The sequence below is a fragment of the Chiloscyllium plagiosum genome, unplaced genomic scaffold, assembly GCF_037043375.1.
Source record: "Chiloscyllium plagiosum isolate Xiang-an unplaced genomic scaffold, Cpla_swu_hap1 HiC_scaffold_3, whole genome shotgun sequence".
Classification (NCBI taxonomy): Eukaryota; Metazoa; Chordata; class Chondrichthyes; order Orectolobiformes; family Hemiscylliidae; genus Chiloscyllium; species Chiloscyllium plagiosum.
Genome location: NW_028270141.1, coordinates 36,237,967 through 36,259,899, shown reverse-complemented (window position 1 = coordinate 36,259,899; position 21,933 = coordinate 36,237,967). Strand labels below are relative to the sequence as shown.

At 40.2% G+C, this 21,933-nt stretch overlaps 1 protein-coding gene across 3 annotated transcripts in view; it reads right to left on the bottom strand.

The window, feature by feature from the left end:
- Positions 1 to 6,468: 6,468 nt before the first annotated feature.
- eloal (elongin A, like) overlaps positions 6,469 to 21,933 on the bottom strand; it is a 120,508-nt gene continuing 105,043 nt past the window's right edge. For all 3 annotated transcript variants that reach the window (XM_043679526.2, XM_043679536.2, XM_087978425.1), the window contains exons 8-11: positions 20,274 to 20,454; positions 13,339 to 13,462; positions 8,569 to 8,699; positions 6,469 to 7,399 (exon numbers count right to left, since the gene is read on the bottom strand). In XM_043679526.2, the coding sequence (XP_043535461.2) occupies positions 7,338 to 7,399; positions 8,569 to 8,699; positions 13,339 to 13,462; positions 20,274 to 20,454 (498 nt within the window). In that variant the 3' untranslated portion in view covers positions 6,469 to 7,337. The remainder of the gene's footprint in view (positions 7,400 to 8,568; positions 8,700 to 13,338; positions 13,463 to 20,273; positions 20,455 to 21,933) is intronic.

The following is a 21,933-nucleotide window of genomic DNA, read 5'->3' as shown; positions in this document are numbered from 1 at the left end:
AAAAACATGGATACGGTGAGTAGCAAAGGTCTTTTTCCTAGGGTGGAGAAATCCAAAACTAGAGGACATAGGTTTAAGGTAAGAGGGGAAAGATTTTAAAAGGGCCTGAGGGGTACCTGCTTCATGCAGAGATTGGTGTGTGCATGGAATGAGCTGCCAGAGAAAGCGGTGGACATGGGTACAATTACAACATTTAAAAGGAATCTGGATGGGTATATGAATAGGAAGGATTTGAAGGGATATGGGCCAAATGCTGGTAAAATGGGACTAGGTCAGATTGGGATGTGTGGTCAGTGTGTAAGAGTTTGACCGAAGGATGACTTGCGTCAAATGACTCGTGTTTGTCAGCAAGGTTATAGCTCATGAATCTTATCTCCCACATTCTACAGGAGGACAATTCCACTGCCCTTACATATTCCAATTGTTCTGAATTCCCAAACAGACTGCTGAAAAAAAACTAGTAACCTTACCAATCCGGCGCAAATAACATTTTTTTGGTTACAGGAGGTTAGAGGATGCAGGTGCAGTTACAATATTTTAAAAGACATTTGGACATGTCCATGAATAGGAAAGGTTTAGAGGAATATGGGCCAAATGTAGGCAAATGGAACTAATTTAGTTCAGGAAACTCTGTTGTTATGGACGAGTTGGACCGAAGGGTCTGTTTCTGTGCTATGTGACTCTGTGGCTCCGAGTCTACTCACTGGCCTTGATTTCGATGCTCATTAGTATTTGACTAAGGATCTTGTAAAAACCCTGATGTCCCAACCTGTGAGGGAATTGCCTGAAGGTTAATCATTCACTGGGTAATTTCCCTGCTCCCTCGGATTCAGCAGGAAGCTCCGATTCAGAATTATAGTCAGACAGTTCCACAACACTGGAGTAGCTACAAAAAAAAATTAGACAGATTAAAACCTAGCTAGATAACCCTGCATGTGACTCTCCCCATCCCTTCCCCCTCCGTACTCTCCCGAACTCACCAATCACATCACTTAACACCCCAACCAGCCCTACACTTGATTACTCATTCTGTACCCAGCTGCCTTGACTCAACTATCCACCATCCACCCACCCATACATTCAAAGATTTAAAGACTAGGCCTTTAAACTTACCAAATGGCAGATGGTATCATTAAAAAAGGGCTGTGCCCCATCTTCCCGCAACTCTACTACACTCCAACTGAACTCCCCAAGGGATGCTAAACTGTACATTCCTATGACAGCAGGATCATCATTCCAATGCTTGGAAGATCCAGGCTATTAATAGAAATTGTAAGTTTTTGTGTGTGTGTATATTATTAACCATTAGAACCAGAATTCTACTTCCTGATCGGTGTTTGTGGCTCACCAAAAAGTCCTTGAAATGGCGCCTCAGGAGGTTTGCTACATTGATGAGAGTGTTGTTTTATCTATGATTTGGAGATGCCTCTGTTGGACCAGGATGTACAAAGTTAAGAATCACACAACAGCAGGTTATAGTCCAACAGGTTTATTTGAAGTACTAAACTTTCAGTGCGCTGCTCTTTCAGCAGGTGATTGTGGAGTAAGAGATCGTAAGACACAGAACTTACAGCAAAAGTTTACAGTGTGATGTAACTGAAATCATATACTGAACAACACCTAGATGGTTTGTTAAATCTCTCATCTTTTAGAACGAACATGTTGGTTTCAGTTCTTTCATATGTAAATCACAGAACTTTCTTTTAGAAAGGTTACATTCTCAAGTGAACTTTAACAATTGGTGTCATGTCGTCCCAGATAATGCACTAAAGGTATGAGGTGCCCTGTGTGAGACTGTCTGTGCCACAATGATCAGACTGATTCTAGTTTAAAAAAAGATTTACAGAATCTTACATGGATTCATTCAGTTATTGAGCAAAATAAAATGTAATTCTGCAAGTACAAATTCACCCCAAAAAAACTTATATATACGAGTGTGTATGCATGGTTGGGGGTGGGGGCGCGGTGGGGGAGGTGGTTGGAGATTAGGAGTGTGTGTGAGATAAAGACTATAAAGGGGTATAAGGCAGAGGGTGTGTGGGAGTAGATGTGTGAGCATATAAGAGACAGCTTGTATATAAAAGAGTTCTGCGTGAGTGTGCGCGTGTAGGAGTGCCTGTGTATGTGTGCGCATGTGTGTGTACACACATGTATCTATGTGTAATGCAGTAGGGTCACCTATAGTGTGACATGAACTCAAGATTCCGGTTGAGGCCATCCTTATAGCCAAGTTCAGTACCTATCAGCCTCTGCTCAGCCACTTTGTGTTGTTGCCTGTCCTGACATCCACCTTGGAGGATGGTCACCCAAAGGTCCAAGGTCTAATGTCCTAGACTGCTTAAATGCTCTCCAACCGAGAGGGAACACTCCTATTTGTTGATTGTTGTGCGATGTTCATTCATCCGTTGTCATAGCCTCTGCTCGGTCTCGCCAATGTATCATGCCTCAGGGTATCCTTGCCTGCAGCGTAGGAGATAGACAACGTTGGCGGCGTCACATGAGTACCTGCCACGTACACAGTGGGAGGTGTCCCTACACATAATGGTGGTATCCGTGTCAACACTGACACATCCTACAGTGTCTATCATGACAAGGCTGTAAGGTGTTGCCCTGAAAGCTGGGCAATTTGCTACGAACAATAATCTGTTAAAGGTTTGGTGGTTGTTTAAGCGTGAGAAGTGGAGGCATGGAAGGTCTTGGCAAGGTGCTCATCCTCATTGATAACGTATTGCAGGCTGCGAGGAACATGGTGTAGTTTTTTGCCTCTTGAACAGATCCTGTGTATGCATCACAATGGACTCTACACCAGCATCCCACACAATGACAGCATCGCTAGAACAGCTTCAGTACTCAACACCAACAACTGCCAATCTCTGAGCACTGTCCTACCACTCATCTGCTTTACCCTCGAACACAATGTTTTCACCTTTGACAACCAGTTCTTCAGCCAGACACAGAACAGCCATAGGGACCAAATTTGCACCCCAATAAGCCAAATATTTTCATGTACAGGTTTGAACAAGTCTTCTTCTCTACACAAGACCTCCAACTTACACTATACGCCAGGTACACTGACATTTTTTTCCTCTGGACCTATGGCGAGGAGTCACTGAAACAACTACACAGTGATATCAATGAGTTTCATCCCACCATTAAACTCACCATGGACTACTCTCCACTATCTATCTCATTCTTGGACACATGAATCTCCATCAAGGATGGGCACCTCAGTACCTCACTCTTCTACAAACCCACGGATACCCTAACAATACTACACTTCTCCAGCTTCCATCCGAAACATTAAAAACAGCTATCTCCTATGGACAAGCCTAACAGGATCTGGTTCAGATGAGGAACGCGATGGGCACCTGCAAGTACTCCAGAATGCTCTCATAAGAACAGGGTATGATGTTCAATTCATCGGCCACCAATTCAGATGTGCCATAGTAAGAAAGCGTAATGACTCCTCAGGAGACAGACACGAGCTGCAACTGACAGGGTATCCCTCATTGTCCAATACTCCAAGAGGCGAAAAACTACGCCATGTCATTCACAGCCTACAACACATTATCACTGAGGATGAGCACCTCGCCAAGACTATCCCCATGCCTTCACTTCTCGCCTTTAAACCACGAAACCTTAAACAGATCATTGTTCGTAGCAACCTGCCTGGCTTTCAGGACAAGGTTGTAAGACGTGTCAACCATGGTTACGCGTGGGGACACCTTCCACTGTATATGTGGCAGGTACTCACGCGACTTCAGCCAACATTGCTTATCTCATATGCTGCAGGCAAGGATGCCCTGAGGCATGGTATTTTGGCAAGACCAAGCAGAGACTACAGCAACAGATGAATGGACACCGCACAACGATCAACAGATAGGAGTGTTCCCTCCCAGTCGGAGAACACTTAAGTGGTCCAGGACATTCGACCTCGGACCTTCGGGTGACCGTCCTCCAAGGCAGACTTCGGGACAGGCAACAACGCAAAGTGGCCGAGTAGAGACTGATAGCCAAGTTCGGTACCCATAGAGATCGCCTCAACCAGGACCTTGGGTTCATGTCACACTACAGGTGATCCCACTGCACTGACACACACTCCTACAGACCCATACAGTCACGCAGACCCTCTCTCATACACAAGCTCTCATATGCAAACACATACACACCCACACACTCACATGTACCCTCTCAGAGACTTATACCCTTTTACACACACACTCATAACACCCACCCCTACACACCCACACATTTAAGTTTGAGGGGTGAATTTGTACTTGCAGAACTGCATTTTATTTTGCTCAAAAACTGCATGAATCCATGTAGGATTCGTAATCTGTTTTTTAGATTAGAATCAGTCTGACCATTGTAGCACAGTCTCATACAGGGCACCTCACACCTTTCAATGCATTATCTGGGCCGACATAACACCAATTGTTAAAGTTCACTTGAGAATGTAACTATAAAATAGTTCTGCGATTTACATATGAAAGAACTGAAACCAACATGTTCATTCTAAAAGATTAGAGATTTAACAAATAATCTGGGTATTTTTCAATATATGATTTCAGTTACATCACACTGTAAACTTTTGCTATAAATTCTGTCTTACAATCTTATACACCACAACCACTTGATGAAGGAGCAGTGTTTTGAAAGCTAGTGCTTCCAAATAAAACCTATTGAATTATAACGTGGTGTTGAGATTTTTAACTTTGTTTTATGGAGAATGAGTCAGACACACTGAGCTTGTTTCTACTGGAGTAGAGTAGAGAGGTGACTTGGTTGAAGTGTATAAAATCCTGAATGGGTCTTAACCAGGTGGATGTGGACGGGATGTTTCTTCTTGTGGTCAATCCATAATAAATGGCACTATTTTAAAATTCAAGGTTGTCGTTTACCTGTCAGAGGATTGTGGACCATTTGAATCCTGTGCCTCAGAATGCAGACGTGGGGGATTCATTGAATATTTTAAAGAAGGAGGAAGATTCTTGTTGGGTTCAGGAATCAAAGGTTAGCTGGGATAGGTGGGAATGTGGTATTTGGAATACAAACAAATCAGCCATGATGTTAACAAATGGAGGAGTAGACTCAAGGTGCCAAATGGTCTCCCCTTCTGCTCCTAATTTATATATTCGCAACAGTCCGGAGTTAAAAGCAATCACAAGGAACTCACACCACACAAACAGTCCCGTTTTTAGCAGGGCTCACTGACAGTACTCTGTTCTCATATTAAGGGTCAAGTTAATCCAGTTAGAAAACTCCTAAGCAGGTAAGTGTCAGGAAATAGTTTACTGATATATTCAAACTGTTTCTTCCAAAAAGTGGACAGCAATTTACAATCTCTTAAGTTTGCAAATGTAGCCAGCAGAGCTCGACATTTAAAATAACAAAACTCTTGGTACAGAAATTTAAAAAGTATAGACTTAGTTACCATGAACATAACTAAAAGGTGCCTAGGCCCCACAATACATGTGCTGCAAACAGTATAAATTACATGTCTGTCACGTGCACATTGCAGATGAAACTCCAGCGTGGAATTATATGGATATGCCGGGTAAAAATCACTGATTGAAAACAGAGGGCAGAATTTAATACCAACTATCCTCCACATTTCCAGGTGAGGATGGAGTTGAGTCTAAAGGTGCAATTGGGAGGTAGGTACATGAGACTAGACAAGAGGGTGCAGGATCAATATAGTGTCTGGCACTTGCAGGGGAATGGGAGTGTCTGGTTACACAGAGTACCATCCCATTTCCCTCCAAACCACCTGCCAGCAAACTACTGGGTTTGCCAGCAGAGGACATGCTTGGGAGTGATACATTCTCAATTTTGAATATTGTCTGATTGCAGGATGCCAAAATTGGGAAAGCCTTGCTTCTCCCCACCCACTCCCATCTCCCTCTGGGGCTCTTGAAGGACCCACTCTAGTACCAGAAACATTCACCACTCTCAATGGTTGATACTGGAGAACTGCCAGCCTTTGACAGCATCTCAGGTACAGATTTTCACCCAACCGAGTAATCATTAAGACAGGATGCGCAATGCCATTTCATTCTAATTAGCTTCTCCAACTGGTGGGTGAGAACTCCATGGAATCCCAGTAATACTCTCTATTGATTCCTTGTGATAAAGTTAAAGCTTGTACTTTCAAATAAACCTGTTGGACTATAACTTGGTGTTGAGATTTTTAAATTTGTCCACGCTGGTCCAAAACATCATTCCTTGTGATAGTCAATGAAAGCGGTAACCTATTATCACTTTGGCAGCAATGACAGATGCCACTAAGTTTCGACCACTTTTGCATCTGAAATTGAAGTCACTATTCAAGGATAAAATTCCATCTGATGTGCAAGTACAAAGCGAATGTAAAAATTTAAATATGGCATTCATCAAGATCAGAAGCATGTCACAAAAGACCAGTTGCCTTGTTTGTAAATGTGCTCCAATGGGAGTATTGCATGATAATTTAATATTAATCATTTAGTAGTTTGTTCAATGAAATATTTATTTGACAATAATAGCAAGAAGGACAATCAGCCAGCTGCAAATCAACAGATGTAACAAACAAACTATTCATTCAAACAAGGCTTTCAAAGTTCTTTGAAAGTGCTGTCAAGAAAAGCCAGAATCCATTTGTTGAGGATTTTCAAAGTGCTGTACTTCCAAAGTGAATAGAATAAAGTATTTTTAATCAAATGATGCTGATCTGTCTAGAACCTAAGAATCAAGCACTGGTAAAGAAACTGCAATGGGGCAAATTATTTCCTGTAAGGACACCTTGACTGAGAAACCGGGGTACAAGTAATGATCGGATCACAAGGACATGATGCAGTACTTGATTTAGTTGTTTTGTTAACAACGATCATCAAACATGCTGTTTATTGCAGAGTTTCAGTATTTGTGTTTAAAAAAAAAATGTCAAGGTGGTCTCCAGTCATGTCCAAATGGTCGGAAAACTACATCCAGATCATACAATCACATGAGAAATGAATTCATTAGATTTTGCACATTCCAACACTCCAAGGGTAACAAACTCTTTATATCAAAATAGATTGTAGCTTTTATTATGAATACGATATACACATATCAACTAGAATTGTTTGCAAAACTTTAAATCATTTCAATCTGGCATCTTCGGTCTCTTTTTAAATTTAAGTCGAGACTGCACTTATTCCTCCATAATTTTGCAAATAATCAGCTTTTCCCCATAAAGTAAATATGTACAAGATGCACTCTTTGGTCAAAATAGTTTACAAAAAGTAAGTGTTTTGTATTTTGAACATTGTATGTTTATATATCACATGAATAGGTGATGCAGCTTTTGCCAAGAATATTTATCGTGGACCCAGTCTGTTTTTAAAGGCACGTAAAGATTTTGCCATCATTGGTGCAACCTCTGAAAAATACAAATTTAAGTCAACAATGTTTATCTCCAATGAAAATGCAACATCCACGCAGTGCTAGTATTATTCATACACTGAACATTTTTTTAGAAAAAAGACTAATCCATTTCAAATGTGGAAAAAAAATTCAGACTATAGGAGCAGAAATTAGGCCATTCAGCCCATCAAGGCTGCTCTGCCATTCAATCATGGCTGATAAGTTTCTCAACCCCATTCTCCCGCTTTCGCCCCATAACCCTTGATAATTAAGAACCTATCTCCATCTTAAATATATTCAGTGACCTGGCATCCATAGCCTTCTTTGGCAGTGAATTCGATAGATTCACCACTAAGGCTGTGCTGTCGGGTCCTAGCTCTCCTGCCAATGGAAACATCTTCCCAACATCTACTTTGTTCAGGCCAGTCAGTATTCTGTAGGTTTCTATTAGATCCCCCTCCTCATCCTTCTAAAATATCAGGCAAAAAATAAATTCACCAAATAAAAATTTTCATTGCTAAATTTAGACTTTGACACATGTTCAAGATGTGCACGCATAGAAGTTCTGAGTTTTCACCTGTACTCAGAGCAAATGTATCTTTCGAAGTAACTCATTTCCAAGATTTTGGAATGAAATACATTGGGTGAGAATGCTGCAGTCATAAACTTTCCAAATCAGTCGGATACTGATTTTATTCATAAATCTATCCAATAATTACCACAGCAAAAGTTACAAGATCACCTTGATCCTACAATTCTTCTATTGAATACCTTAAATTATTTGAAGTAACACGTACATTTTATTTTATCTAGGTACTAAAGTTGTCCTCAAATTTCTTGGGCATCTGATCTATCCATCAAAATTATAATTTTAAACTACAAAATATAATTTTGGGTCCAGTATTAATACTGTTCTCTAACTAACCAATAGATCCACATCTCTGGGAAAAAAAATTACTTCCATCAGCTTCTCGCATCAGGCACCCCACACCAACACCCTCCATTAAATAATAGCAAAGTCAGAATAAAGTCCCCAGATTTACTTGCTATATTAACTTTAAACATTATACTGAGGCATTTCAGGATTTAGAACAATTGGGAACATTACATCATCTCATTGCAATTTTTCTTATAGTCATTGAAATCTCTCTCTGCACTATTTAAAAACAGTTTAAATTTACTTACTTTTAACTTGCTTCTTTGCATCTGGGCCTGAGTAACAGTTTGGATTAACACAGCCATTGTTGGCCTTTGGTCTGTCAGAGCAGGCATTTGCCCCAAAGCTAGAGTGTCCTGTATCTGCAACAAACTTCTTCCTAGAGCAGCAAAAAATATAGCTCAGAAACCTGAAAGCTCACGATCATTTTGCATCCTCAGACTTCACTAAAACCAAATTGGAATCACGTACATCATAGAAATATAAAAACAAAATAAAAAGGATCAACCAGGGCATTCAACTCTTCACACTAGCTTCATCATTAAATATGATCATAGCTGATCATCCAACTCAGCACCCTGTTCCTGCTTTTGTCCCTTTAGCCCTAAGAACTATATGCGAATGTTTTCAAGAAAGCGTTGACATTTTGGCCACAAATGTTTTGAGGATTTCACAGGCTCATTAGTCTCCGGGTGAAGAAATTTCTCATCTTAGTCCTAAATGGCCTACCTAGTTTCCTTTGACTATAACCCCAGATCTGAACTCCCTTATAACTAGGAATATCCTTCCTGAATCTACGCTGTCCAATTCTGTTAGATCCTATAAGGTTTAATGAGAATCCACCCATCATTCTTCTCCTCTCCAGAGAATATAGTGGTGACTAATCCAGTCTTCTTACGTCAATCCTGCCATTCTAAGGATAAGTCTGGGAAAACTTTGTTGTACTCCTTCTATAGCCAGAACATCCTTTCTCAGATAAGTAGACTAAAACTGCACACAATACTCCAGGAGTGGTCTTACCAAGGCTCTGTACATTTGCAGCAAGATATCCTTGTTCCTGTACTCCAATCCACTCTCTAGGAAGGCCATATTACCATTTCCCTTCTTCAGCTGCTGGCATACAAGGACACCCAGATCTTGTTGCACTTCCTCTAATCTATCGCCATTTAGATAACTTATTTTCCTTTTTATTACTAAAACGGACACCCTCACATCTACCAACAATTATACTTCATCTGTCATGCATTTGCCCACTCACTCAATTTGTCCAAATCGGTCCACCCTCACCCAGTTTTGTGTCATCTGAAAGGTTGGAGATATTACATTTAGAATCTGTGTCAAAATAATTAATTTATTATGAATAGCTGGGATCCAAGTCATGGCCTGCCAATCAGAAAGTAGCTTGTTTATTCCTATTCTTTGTTTCCTGACTACCAGCAAGTTCTCTGTGCATATTAATCCACTACCCCCAATCCCACAAATTTTAATTTTACATACTAATCTCTTCTGTGGTACCTTATCTGAACACCTCTGAACGTTCAAATAAATCACATTGAATCACTCCCCCTTATCAATTCTACGAGATACATCCTTGAAAAATTCCAATAGATTTGTCCAGCAAGATTTCCTTTTTGTAAATTCATTCTGTCTCTGTCCAATTCCATTATTTTCCAAGCGCTCAGCTATCAAATCATTAATAATGGACTTGAACATTTCCCCTCTATTGATGTCAGGCACAAGTGTCTGAAAATTTTCAACTCGATAATTTTTAGAATGGAACTTGATACAGTTGGTTCACAATGGAAAGAATAGTGAAAGGTTTACAATCCAAAACAGATACATTATTTTCACAGAAGCCATTTAGCCCATCCAATCTGCACTGCCTTCTGAAGAGCAGCTGCCTGGACCGAGAACCCCAACCCGATCCCTGCAACCCCACAGTTAGCACTGTCAATCCATCTAACCTGCATATCTTTGGACTGTGGGAGGAAACCTGAGCACCCGGAGGAAATGCACGCAGACACAGGGAGAATATGCAAGTTCCACACAGACAGACAGTCACCCGAATCAGGATCCCTGGCACTGAGGCAGCAGTGCTAACCACTGAGCCATTGTGCAGCATTTTGCATTAAAGCTGGCAACTATCTTCTCCACTGTACACTGTGTTCCTGATTCTAAACAATGCTTTGGCATAAATTATTGCCTCAACTATTCTTTTATTCATAATCTTAATTTATACAGTGATAGTGCCACTGGACTAGGTAGAAGCCCAAGATAATGCTGAGAACACTAGTTCAAGTCTCACCATGATAGCTGGTAGATTTTAAAATTCAATTAATAAATTTGGAATTGAAAGTTAGTTTCAGGGTCATTAATGAGACTACCAAATATTACAAAAACACAACTGTTTTCATTAATGTCATTTAGGGAGAGAAGTCTGCCATCCTTACCTGGCCTGGCCTGTGAGACTCTGTGCACTCAGCAATGTGGTTCACTTTTAACTACTTTCTGAAACTAGCTTAACTACTTTCTCAAAGAGAAATTATGGTGGATAATAAATACTCACCTTACTAGGCAACGCCCATATTTCATGAAAGAATAAATTTTAAAAGGTAACTATAATTAGCTGTGAATAAAGATATTGTAAGTACACAAAATGTAATATCTGATCTAACATTGAGAAAAAGTCTTTACAATAACTATATAATTTACAGTAACAAAATTAAATTCCATTTGATTAAGTTATAAATTAAGGACAAAATAATTTAAAACCACTATTTCTGCTTATCGACATAGATATATGGAAGTATTCAATGCAATGCTGCAGAGAGCTCGTTCTTTATAAGTTCGTGAAATAATTTGCATTACATCAATTTCCAAGACACTTTCTTTCCATCATGTCACAGCAGAACCTACAAAGGGCCAACTTCAAAAGTTGAACTGTGGTTCAAACAAATAATAAATTAAAAGATAAATGAGTCATTTTCAGGTTCACAACCTGTAGGTAACAGGCTGCCAGAAAGATTAATGCTAGGGCCTCAACTACAGTATTTACAATCTTGCATGAAGGGATTGATGTCTGGTTGCTATAGTTACTAATGACCCAAAAGATAGGTGAGAGACTAAGTTGCGAAATGGACGCAAGCAGTCTGCAAAGGGACACAGAATGAGTCTACAAAAAAAATTGGATGGAGATTAATGTCAGAAAATGCAAAACAGTCCACTTTGGCAGGTGGAATAGAACAAAGTATAATATTATTTAAATGGAGAAAGATCGCAGAACTTTGCAGTACAGTATGATCCAGGTATTCTGGCATCATAAATATCACTATCCAGCCAATTTGATCCATGCCACATGACACCAAGAAACAGGTGGAGACACTGGACACTGAAAAGGCCATGGGCCCTGACAACAATCCAGCAACAGCACTGAAGACCCATGGCTCCAAAAGAGTTAAAGGCCTGGAGCCTGTGTCCATTGGAAGAATGGTAGGCAATCTTACTGAAACACACAAGATTTTGTGGGTTCTCAGCAGGATGGAGGGCAAGAGGCTATTTCTCCCCATGGGAAAAAAAAGAAATAGGGGAGAGTTTTAAAAAAAAGGCACCTTCCATTTAAGTCAGAGATGGAAATGTGAGGCTGTCACTTTGCAGACTACTTATGTGCATTTCATATTTTTTTCCTTTCAGAAGATCATTGTGGAATTCTTTTCCACAGAGAGCAGTGGAAACAGGATTATTGAATTTTTTTTTGAAAAGGTCAAGTTGGATAGATTTTTGATGATCAAAAAGAATGAGTGGGGAAGGAAGTAAACAGGAAAGTGGAGTTCAGGTCACAAATACATCAGCCACAATTTTATCAAATTGCAGAACAAACTTAAGGGGCCAAATGGCCTACCCCTGCTTGTGCAAATTTAGCCAAAAGTATTTTTCCAAACCAAACTGTCCATTAATTGTACCATCATAAGGAGAACAATTGCCCGGAAAAAGTTGGCAAACAAAACATGACACAGTATTTACAAGTCACCAGCTGTCCTTAATAACAGATTGAAATGAAATCTTTGTGCAGATTTCCCACAGTAGATTAGCCAGTTGCTAAAATTAGTCAAATTGTATTCACAAAGAGCCAATTTTCAAAATCAAAGATTATAAAGCTTTGCTCCGTGTTGTATTTTCCAAAACTGTACATTTAAGAGCAACTTGCTTTTATAAACAAAAGAGAAAGGTGAACTGAGTATTTCAGCCTCTCTCCGTTTCATCACCTGCATTTTACAACACTGGGGGTGATATTAGTGTCCAGTGTAAAGCGAACAATATTGGGAATGTGAAATTCTGTGTCAGCGCAAAGTTGAAGTAGTTTCGGAGGAGGAATTTGGTCCCTTGTTTTTCTGCTGGCTCTGTAATTATGTTGTCCAATGGGTGAAACTTCTCTACTCTTTCCTTTCTTTGGAATGACATTTCAACCTATTTCCCAACCAAACTGAGGCCTCTAGATTAATAATCCACTACGAATAGTCACCACTATGCCTTTGCCACCTCTAATTTTCTTTGAGTTCTTCACAATACCGAACACCATTACTAAATCTTCACAGTCACAGTGTCAGACACCTTGGAAACAGACCCTCCGGTCAAACTCATCCATGCCTTCCTTTAACATTCTCTGTTCCAAGGAGAATGATTAGAGTTTCCATCATTTTATAACTGAAGCACATATCCCTGGCATTATTCTCATTATTCTCCACTGTACCCTCTCCAAGGTCTTAGCATCAAAGGGTGGTACGTAAAATTAACCACAGTATTTCAGCTGCTTCCTAACCAGTGATTTATAAGTTTTAGCATAACCTCCTTCGAAATGTATTATCCCCTCTTACTGTGAGTAGAAATTACCTTAATCTGCACCTCACTACTCACTGGTATATGACACTAGGTCATATATTCACAGACAGTTCCAACATGCACAAATTTAATTTTAAACATTCTTTGTTTGTTAGTGCACATTATGCATAAAGAATATTTACTTGTTTTTTCCGAAGGGAGAATTCAGAAGGGCAGAGCATGAAGTGCCATGTTTTCCTTGTTGGCGTAGAATGTTTCTTGGTGGCTTTGCAGATGTATTTACATATGCTAATTTCACTTGACGGCCTGAGGAGAGAATGGTTGCTCAAATCGTTAACCTTTTGGCATATTCTAGCATCACAATGGACATTTGCTGGTCCAATAAACTTGATGTCATTCCCAGCTGCTATGCTAATGATGTGACAATTTTTTTTTTTAAACACACACTAATTATGGTAACTTGATGTCATCTTCTCTACTCAAGGAGCAGGCATAAGAGATTTCTGTATGCTGCAAAACAAATTATTTTCAAACCAAATCGCAGTTTTTGCGGCTTACAGACAAAACATGATGATACTGACATAGATACCTCAACAACTTTTAAAATAATCTCCAGCCACAAAAAAAATAACATCTACAGTCAGTCATCAATACAACAGCAAAAGAGTAAAGCCTCTGATTTGGAAATTAGACAACAGGATGTCTAGCAGAAGCTGGCCAGCAATGGTCTTTTGAGCCTGCTCCTCCATTTAATACAATTGTAGCGAGTCTTCTGCCTCTTAAACCACTTTCCCATTTGCAACTCCAATGATCTTTCAGAGAATTGAGGTATAAAATTATGTTCTCTCAGACTGAAATATACATGATGGAGAAGCATCCACAGCCCTCTGGGCTGAGAAATTAAAAGGATCGCAATCCTTGGAGCAAAAAAAGAGCTTCTCCTCGTCACGATCTTAGGTGGCCAACTCCTTATTCTAAGATTGTGTTCCCTGGCTCTAGGTTCCTCAAATCATAAGAGAAAGAAAACTTTCCAGTACTTAACAAATAACATCTAAGTATCTACCTTATCAGGGCCCTTCAGATTCTTGTATGAATCTATAAGAGCACTTCTAATTTTTCTAAACTCCACAGCATCATTCTCTCATTACAGGAACTGATTTAGTGACTCTTTGCTGCATCCTCTCCAATGTAAGCATATTCCTCTTTACATACAAAGACAGCAATTGCACACAATGTTCCAAGTATGGACTCATTAGAGCCCTATTCAACTATGGAAAGACTTCCTTAGTCTTGTACTCTAATCCCTTGCAAAAAAAAAAAATGATAGTATGCTTACTGCTTGCTAGATCTGTGTGCAAACTTTCCATTTCCTTGTATAAGTACACTAATGTTTTTTAAAACATACTTTTTTCCAAAAAAACCTTAACTCATAACGCTTGTAAAAGATTCATGCTTGTTCAAAGAATGTTCTGCTTTTCTACTTTTACTGCCAAAGTGAATAACCTCACAATTATCCATACTTTTCTGTATTTGCCACCTCACTGCTCACTCAGTTAATCAGCTTCTTAGCAGCTGTTGCATCTTCTTGAGAGCTTACATTCCCACCTCTTTGTCTTCAGCAAATTTGGATCTATGCATCACTCCTCAGCCTCTTCATTCAAATCAGTAATATTGATTGTAAACAGCTAAGGTCTGGCACTGATCATGTGGCACACCACCCTTTAGGATTCACCACCTTGAAAATGCACTGTTTTATCCCCATCCTCTGCTTACTGTCTATTTACCAGACTCTGTTCATGTTATTCTGAGACAGTATTAATCTTTTGCATGGCACCTTATTAAGTCAAGTTGTCCTGCTTACAGAATAGCATTTTTTTTTAAAAAAAAAGTCAGCTCTCAAAACAGTTATTTTGGAAGGTGATGTTTCAATTAAGGCTTGGAACAATAATTCAAACGTGCTTTTGAAAAAAAACTTGCAAAACTACATATATATATATATCAAAAGGGGTGGTTGTAGGGATTGTTTTTGGTGTTGGTAGGTACCCCCCAAAACATTCACAAATTTCTGCAGACTGGAAGATAGTAAATGTAACCCAAAGCTTAAGAAAGGTAGTAGAGAGAGAAAAATGGAGAACTATCAGCTGGTTAGCCTGAAGTAAGTAGACATTATTATGTTCCTCACGGTTATAAAAAATAGTACACTTAGAATGATCTGCTTGGGCAAAGACAACATGGATCGAAGAAAGGTGATTGATCATGTTTGACAAATTTGTTCGACATTTTGAGAATGTTATTAGCATAATAGATATGGGGAAAACCAGTGGTGGTGGTGTATTCTGATTTTCAAAAGACGTTCAATAAGATCTCACACAAGAAGTTCGTAAATAAAGTTAGATTGGGGAAACATAACCTGGATGAAGAATTGGTTAATAACAGAAAACAGGGAGCTGGAATAAATGGTCATTCTTGGGTTGCCAGGTGGTAAGTAATTGGGCATCACAAAGATCACCGCTGAGGTCAAACATATTCACAATTGATATCAATGATTTGCATGTGGGTGCCAAATACAATATGTCCAGGTTTGTTGGTGACGCAAAGTTAGTGGCAGATAAAAGCATGGCAGGGATGTGAAAAGGCTTCAAAGGAATTACAACCCACCCTCCCATCCTGGCACCTTCCCCTGCCACCGCAGGAATTGCAAAACCTGCACCCACACCTCCTCCCTCACCTCCATCCAAGGCCTTAAAGGAGCCTTCCACATCCAAAGTTTGACCTGCACATTCACCAATATTATTTTTATTGTATCCGTTGCTCCCGATGCAGTCTCCTCTACATTGGGGAGACTGGACACCTCCTAGCGGAGTGCTTTAGGGAACATCTCTGGGACACCTGCATCAATCAACCACACCGCCCTGTGGCCCAACATTTCAACTCCCCCTCCCACTCTGCCGAGGACATGGAGTTCCTGGGCCTCCTTCACCGCCGCTCCCTCACCAGACGCCTGGAGGAAGAATGCCTCATCTTCCGCCTCGGAACACTTCAACCCCTGGGCACCAATGTGGACTTCAACAGTTTCCTCATTACCCCTTCCCCCACCTTTCCCCAGTTCTAAACTTCCAGCTCAGCACTGTCCCCATGACTTGTCCGACCTACCTACCTTCTTTTCCACCTATCCACTCCACCCTCCTCCCTGACCTATCACCTTCATCTCCTCCCCCACTCACCTATTGTACTCTATGCTACTTTCTCCCTACCCCCACCCTCCTCTCACTTATCTCTCCACCCTTCAGGCACTCTGCCTGTATTCCTGATGAAAGGCTTTTGCCTGAAACGTCGATTTTACTGCTCCTCAGATGCTGCCTGAACTGCTGTGCTCTTCCAGCACCACTAATCCAGAATCTGGTTTCCAGCATCTGCAGTCATTGTTTTTACCTTCAAAGGAATTTAGACAGGCTAAGGCAAGACATGGCAGATGGAATACAACATGGAAAAATGCAAATTTATCCACTTTGGTAGGAAAAAACAGAAATGCAGCTACCTTTTTAAGTAATTGTTTACAATGTTGCAATACCGAGCACACAATTCAAGCTCTGTGCCTATTGACTGAGTGAAGACACTATACTGACTCCATTACAAAGACAACGCGACTGAAGGAGAGGTGGGTACCTTTATACCGGAATGTCACATCACAGGATGCCATGCAAATGTTTTAAAGTGACAGGCCTTCAAGTTTGGAATCTGCTACAATACAACAAAGGAGGCAGCGCCCATATTCACTTAAGTTCAGAAGAATGAGAGGAGATTTCATTGAAGCATTCAAAATTCTTACAGGACCGAACAGGGTAGATATAGAAAATAACTTTTCCTTGGCAAGAGGGGTCTCCTTGGTGATTGTTCTTGATTGTCAGGAAGTTGACTGAGGATCCTGGTCTGGCCTACGTGCAACTCCATAAACACAGCAACGTGGTTGACTCTTAACTGCCCTCTAAGCAATTATGAATGGGCAATAAATGATATCCACATTCTGTGAATGATTTTTAAACAAAAAAAATCATGTTGACTCAGCCCAATACTGTCACTTAGGTGCTCTGCAGTTCCAACTTTTATGATGGACTCTATCTAGCATTTTTCCCACTACTGATAACAAGCTAGCCAGTCTGTAATTTGCTATATTGTCTCAGCCTCCTTTTTCAAATAGTGGGGTGTTACGTGAGCTACCCTCTAATCCCAATGAAACTGTACCAGAGTGTATAGAATGTTGGAAAATGACCACTAATGCAGCTGCTATTGGTAGGGTCACTTTCTTAAGTACTCGGAGATGAAAGTTATCAAGATTTGTGGATCATCTGTCTTTAATCCTTATAGTTTCCCCAATGCCATTTCTCTACTGATATAAATTTCTTTCAATTCCTCCATCCCATTAGACCCGAGGTCCCCAGGTTTTTGGGACATTATTTGCATCTTGTCAAGATAGATAAAGCATGTATTTAATTGGTCTGCCATCTCTTTCTTCCCTGGTTCTGGATGATTGTCCTCAATTAGAATTTCAACTCCAAATTTCTTTTGCAATCAAATTCCACCATATGTTTTGGCAGAATTTAAACTCAGGTCCCCAGGACAATGGCTCTCTGGTTTATCTCTGGATTACTAGTCCAGTGATAACACCATTAGAGCATCACCTCCTCTTATTTATGAAGGGGACATTATGCTTGACAAATCTAGAATTTTTTTGAGGATGTAACTGGTAGAGTGGATAAGGAGAGCCAGTGAATTTGGTATATTTGGATTTTAAAGTCCCAGGAAAGAAATTAGGATGCAAAATTGAAGAACATGGGAAACAAGAATGTGGATGGAGAAACAGTTAGAGAGAGAATCGGAATAAATAGCCCTTGAGTGGCAGGCAGTAACTGGTGTGATACCACATGGGATTAGTATTTGGCCCTCAGCATTTCATAAGTTAATGACTTAGATGAGAAAACATCATGTCAAATTGCCAAGGTTGCAGATGACACAAAACTGGGTGGGAAAGTGAACCGTAAGGAGGATGCAGAGAAGTTGTGCAATTTGGACAAAGTGCATAGCAGATGAAGCATCATGTAGATAAATATCAAGCTATCCACTTTGGTGGCAAAAACACAGGCAGGCAAATTATCTGAATAGCGATAGATTGTGAGAGGAGGTGGTGCAACAAGACCTGGGTGTCCTTGTCTACCAGTCACTGAAAGTAAGCATGCAGGTGCACAGGCAAATGGTATGCTGGCCTTCATAACAAGAGAATTTGAGTACAGAAGTAAGGATTCTTTGCTGCAAGACCTTGGTATAGCCACACCTGGAATATTATGTGCAGTTTTGGTCTCCTCAGCTGAGGAAGGATGTTCTATCTAGGGAGAGTGTGCAAAGAAAGTTTACCAGACTGGTCCCTGGAATGGTGGGACTGACACACAGAGACTGGATCAGTTAGTCATGATTTGGAGATGCCGGTGTTGGACTGGGGTGTACAAAGTTAAAAATCACAACGCCAGGTTATAGTCCAACAGGTTTAATTGGAAGCACGCTAGCTTTTGGAGCGTTGCTCCTTCATCAGGTGATAGATGAAGGAGCGACACTCCGAAAGCTAGCGCGCTTCCAATTAAACCTGTTGGACTATAACCTGGAGTTGTGTGATTTTTAACTTGGATCAGTTAGGACTACATTCACAAGAGTTCAGAAGAATGAGGGGGAAGTTCATACAAACCTATAACATTTTAACAGAGTTAAACAGTTTAGATCTAGGAAGGATGTTCTCAATGTCCTAGCTGTCCAGAACTAAAGGCGATAGTCTATGGATAAGGGTAGGCATTTTAGGACAGAAATGAGGAGAAATTTATTCACCCGGAAAGTGAAATTTTCTGCCACAAAATGGTTGAGGCCAAAACATTGAAAACTTTCATGAAAGATGTAGCTACCATTCTTGGGATAACAAGATCAAAGGATCTGGGGAGAAAGCAGGAACACTCTAATTTTAGATTAGATTACTTAGTGTGGAAACAGGCCCTTCAGCCCAACAACTCCACAATGACCCACTGAAGCTCAACCCCTACATTCTACCTCTTCACTTAACACTATGGGCAATTTAGCATGGCCAACTCACCTAACCTGCATGTTTTTGGACTGTGGGAGGAAACCGGAGCACCCGGAGGAAACCTACGCAGATACTGGGAGAATGTGCAAACTCCACACAGTCAGTCGCCTGAGGCGGGAATTGAACCCGGGTCTCTGGCGCTGCAAGGCAGCAGTGCTAACTGCTGTGTCACCGTGCCACCCATTGTGTTGGGTTGGATGATCAGCCAAATTCATACTGAATGGGAGAGCAGCTTTAAAGGGCAAATTAGTCTATTCCTGCGCCTATTTACTAGGTTCCTATGTTTATGCCTTAGAGCAAGAGATAGACCACCTAGGACTGAGAAGAGGAAATATTTCTTCATCCAGAAGATTGCAGATCTATGGAATTTTTTACTTCAGACGGCTGTGGAGACTCCATCATTGACTATGTTCAACTCGGCACTCAATAGGTTTCAAATGATTAAAGATAGCAAGGATATGGATATGGAGATATGCAGGAAAATGGTATTGAGGTAGAAGATCATCCACAATGTAGTTGAATGGTGGAGCAGGCACAAGAGGCCAAATGGCCTATTCCTGCTTCCATTTCCTACTTTTATGTTCAGAAGGAAGCTTGTTTCGCTGTCTTTATTTTATGGTTAAAGTGAACACTGTGGGCAGCGCATCAAAATTCTTGAAACTTAACTTGAAACATTTAAATACAAAAAGCCAACATATAGCTGTTGCAAAGTCCCCTTCAAACTTTCCAAATCATCGCTTTCAACATTTGCCTTGCATTCTCAATAAAAGATTATCAAAATGTCATGTGCAAAATTCTTCAAGTAGGTCAGTGAAAGAGAAATTTTCAGTGTATGTTGAATTAATTTATTTTAAATTAACATGAAGAAACTAGAGGGTCACTTTCTGCAGTGACCTGTAGCTCCAGCTTAATAATACAATTTTTTAACATTATAATAAATCAGCAGTATAACTGTTTCATGGTTTCATCTTAAAAGTACGTTAAGTTCACACTAACCTTTGGGTTTGTTAGCATGTGCAGAGCTAATGCTTTGCGTTAATATTTTTAGTTTCTGCTCTCTTTCATCATAAAGTCTCAGATATAGCTCACGCCATGATTCAAACTCCTGGGGCTCCTCATTTTTGAAATCTTTTTTACAATGCTTCATCCAGAAATGGCTGGTCTGTTCAATAAAACTCTGTTTAAGGTAACAAACAAAACACCAAAGAACCTCATCAAAAGAAAAAAAGTACAAGTCGTTGAATGTTCAGTTTTGTACATAAACATTTAATCTGTAGATATGTCCTGTAAATTAAAAAACAGAATGCTGAATTGAAAGAATGCATTATTTAAAAATAATGCATTGTTAAGATGATGTCAGATTTCCCAGATTATTGATCGTGACTTGAATTGTTCAGTTTCTCACTCAATTTTCAGCTATATGCCAGGGTGTGGTCAAGTTTTATTATTGTAATCCAAAAACTCTTTTGACATATTAAAATCATCAAATCACAACTGGCTTTCATCCATTTTTGTCCCAATAGTCTATCTGCCACAATTTCGCCCACTCTCCTAACTTATCTATATCCATTTGTAAGGTTCTTATTTCCTCACTGCAATTTACAATCCCATGTATTTTTGTGTCGACTGAAAATTTGGCTATAGGACCTTCTATCCCTGTATCCAAGTCATTAACCTTTTAAGCAAGAACATTCAAAAGTTGATTGGGGGCAGCTATCACAGGAAAAGGGATGGATGGAAAGTGGGAAGCCTTCAAAAATGAGTGAATAAACATCCAGAGACAGTATGTTCCTGTTATTCAAAGGGCAAGGTTGGTGGATGTAGGGAATACTGGATGACAAGAGAAATTAAGGCTCTGATCAAGAAAAGGTTGGTATATGTCAGGTACAGATACCAGGGATTGAGTGAATCCCTTGAGGAGTATGAGTATACTCAAGATGGAAATCAGGAAGGCAGAATGGGGACATGAAATATCTTTGGCAAATAGGGTTAAGGAGAATCCAAACAATTTCTACAAATACAAAATAGCAACTAGGGAGAGATTAGGGCCCCTTAAAGTTCAACGAAGCCACCTATGTGTGGAACCACAGGGAGATGGGTGAGTGTATTTCATATCAGTGCTTACTGTGGAGAAAGATATGGAAGTTGGAGAATATGGAGAAATAAATAGTGATATCTTAAAACTATTACAGAGGTGGTGGTGCTGGACGTCTTAAAACGTGTAAAAGTGGATAAGTCCCCAGGACCTGATCAATGTACCCCAGAACTTCTTGTGAAGCTAGGGAAGTGATTGCTAGGCCCCTTGCGAAGATAGTTGTACCACTGAGAGTCATGTGTGAGGTGCTGGAAGATTGGAGGTTGGCTAATGTGGTGCCAATATTTAAGATGGTAAGGAAAGGCCAGGGAATTGTAGAGCAGTGAGCCTGATGTCAATGGATGATAAGTTGTTGGAGGGGATTCTGAGAAACAGGATTTATATGTACTTGGAAAGGCAAGGACTGATTAGCGATACAGGTCGTTAGGTTATAACACGACATTTGCGTTTCTCTGCAACCTTCCGCTTTAGAAACGTGTGTTATGGAGAACTGCTGTAGAAAATCATGCTGTGGAAGAACGCTACACCTGTTCAGTAGAAAGCTCATGTTACCCAAACAGC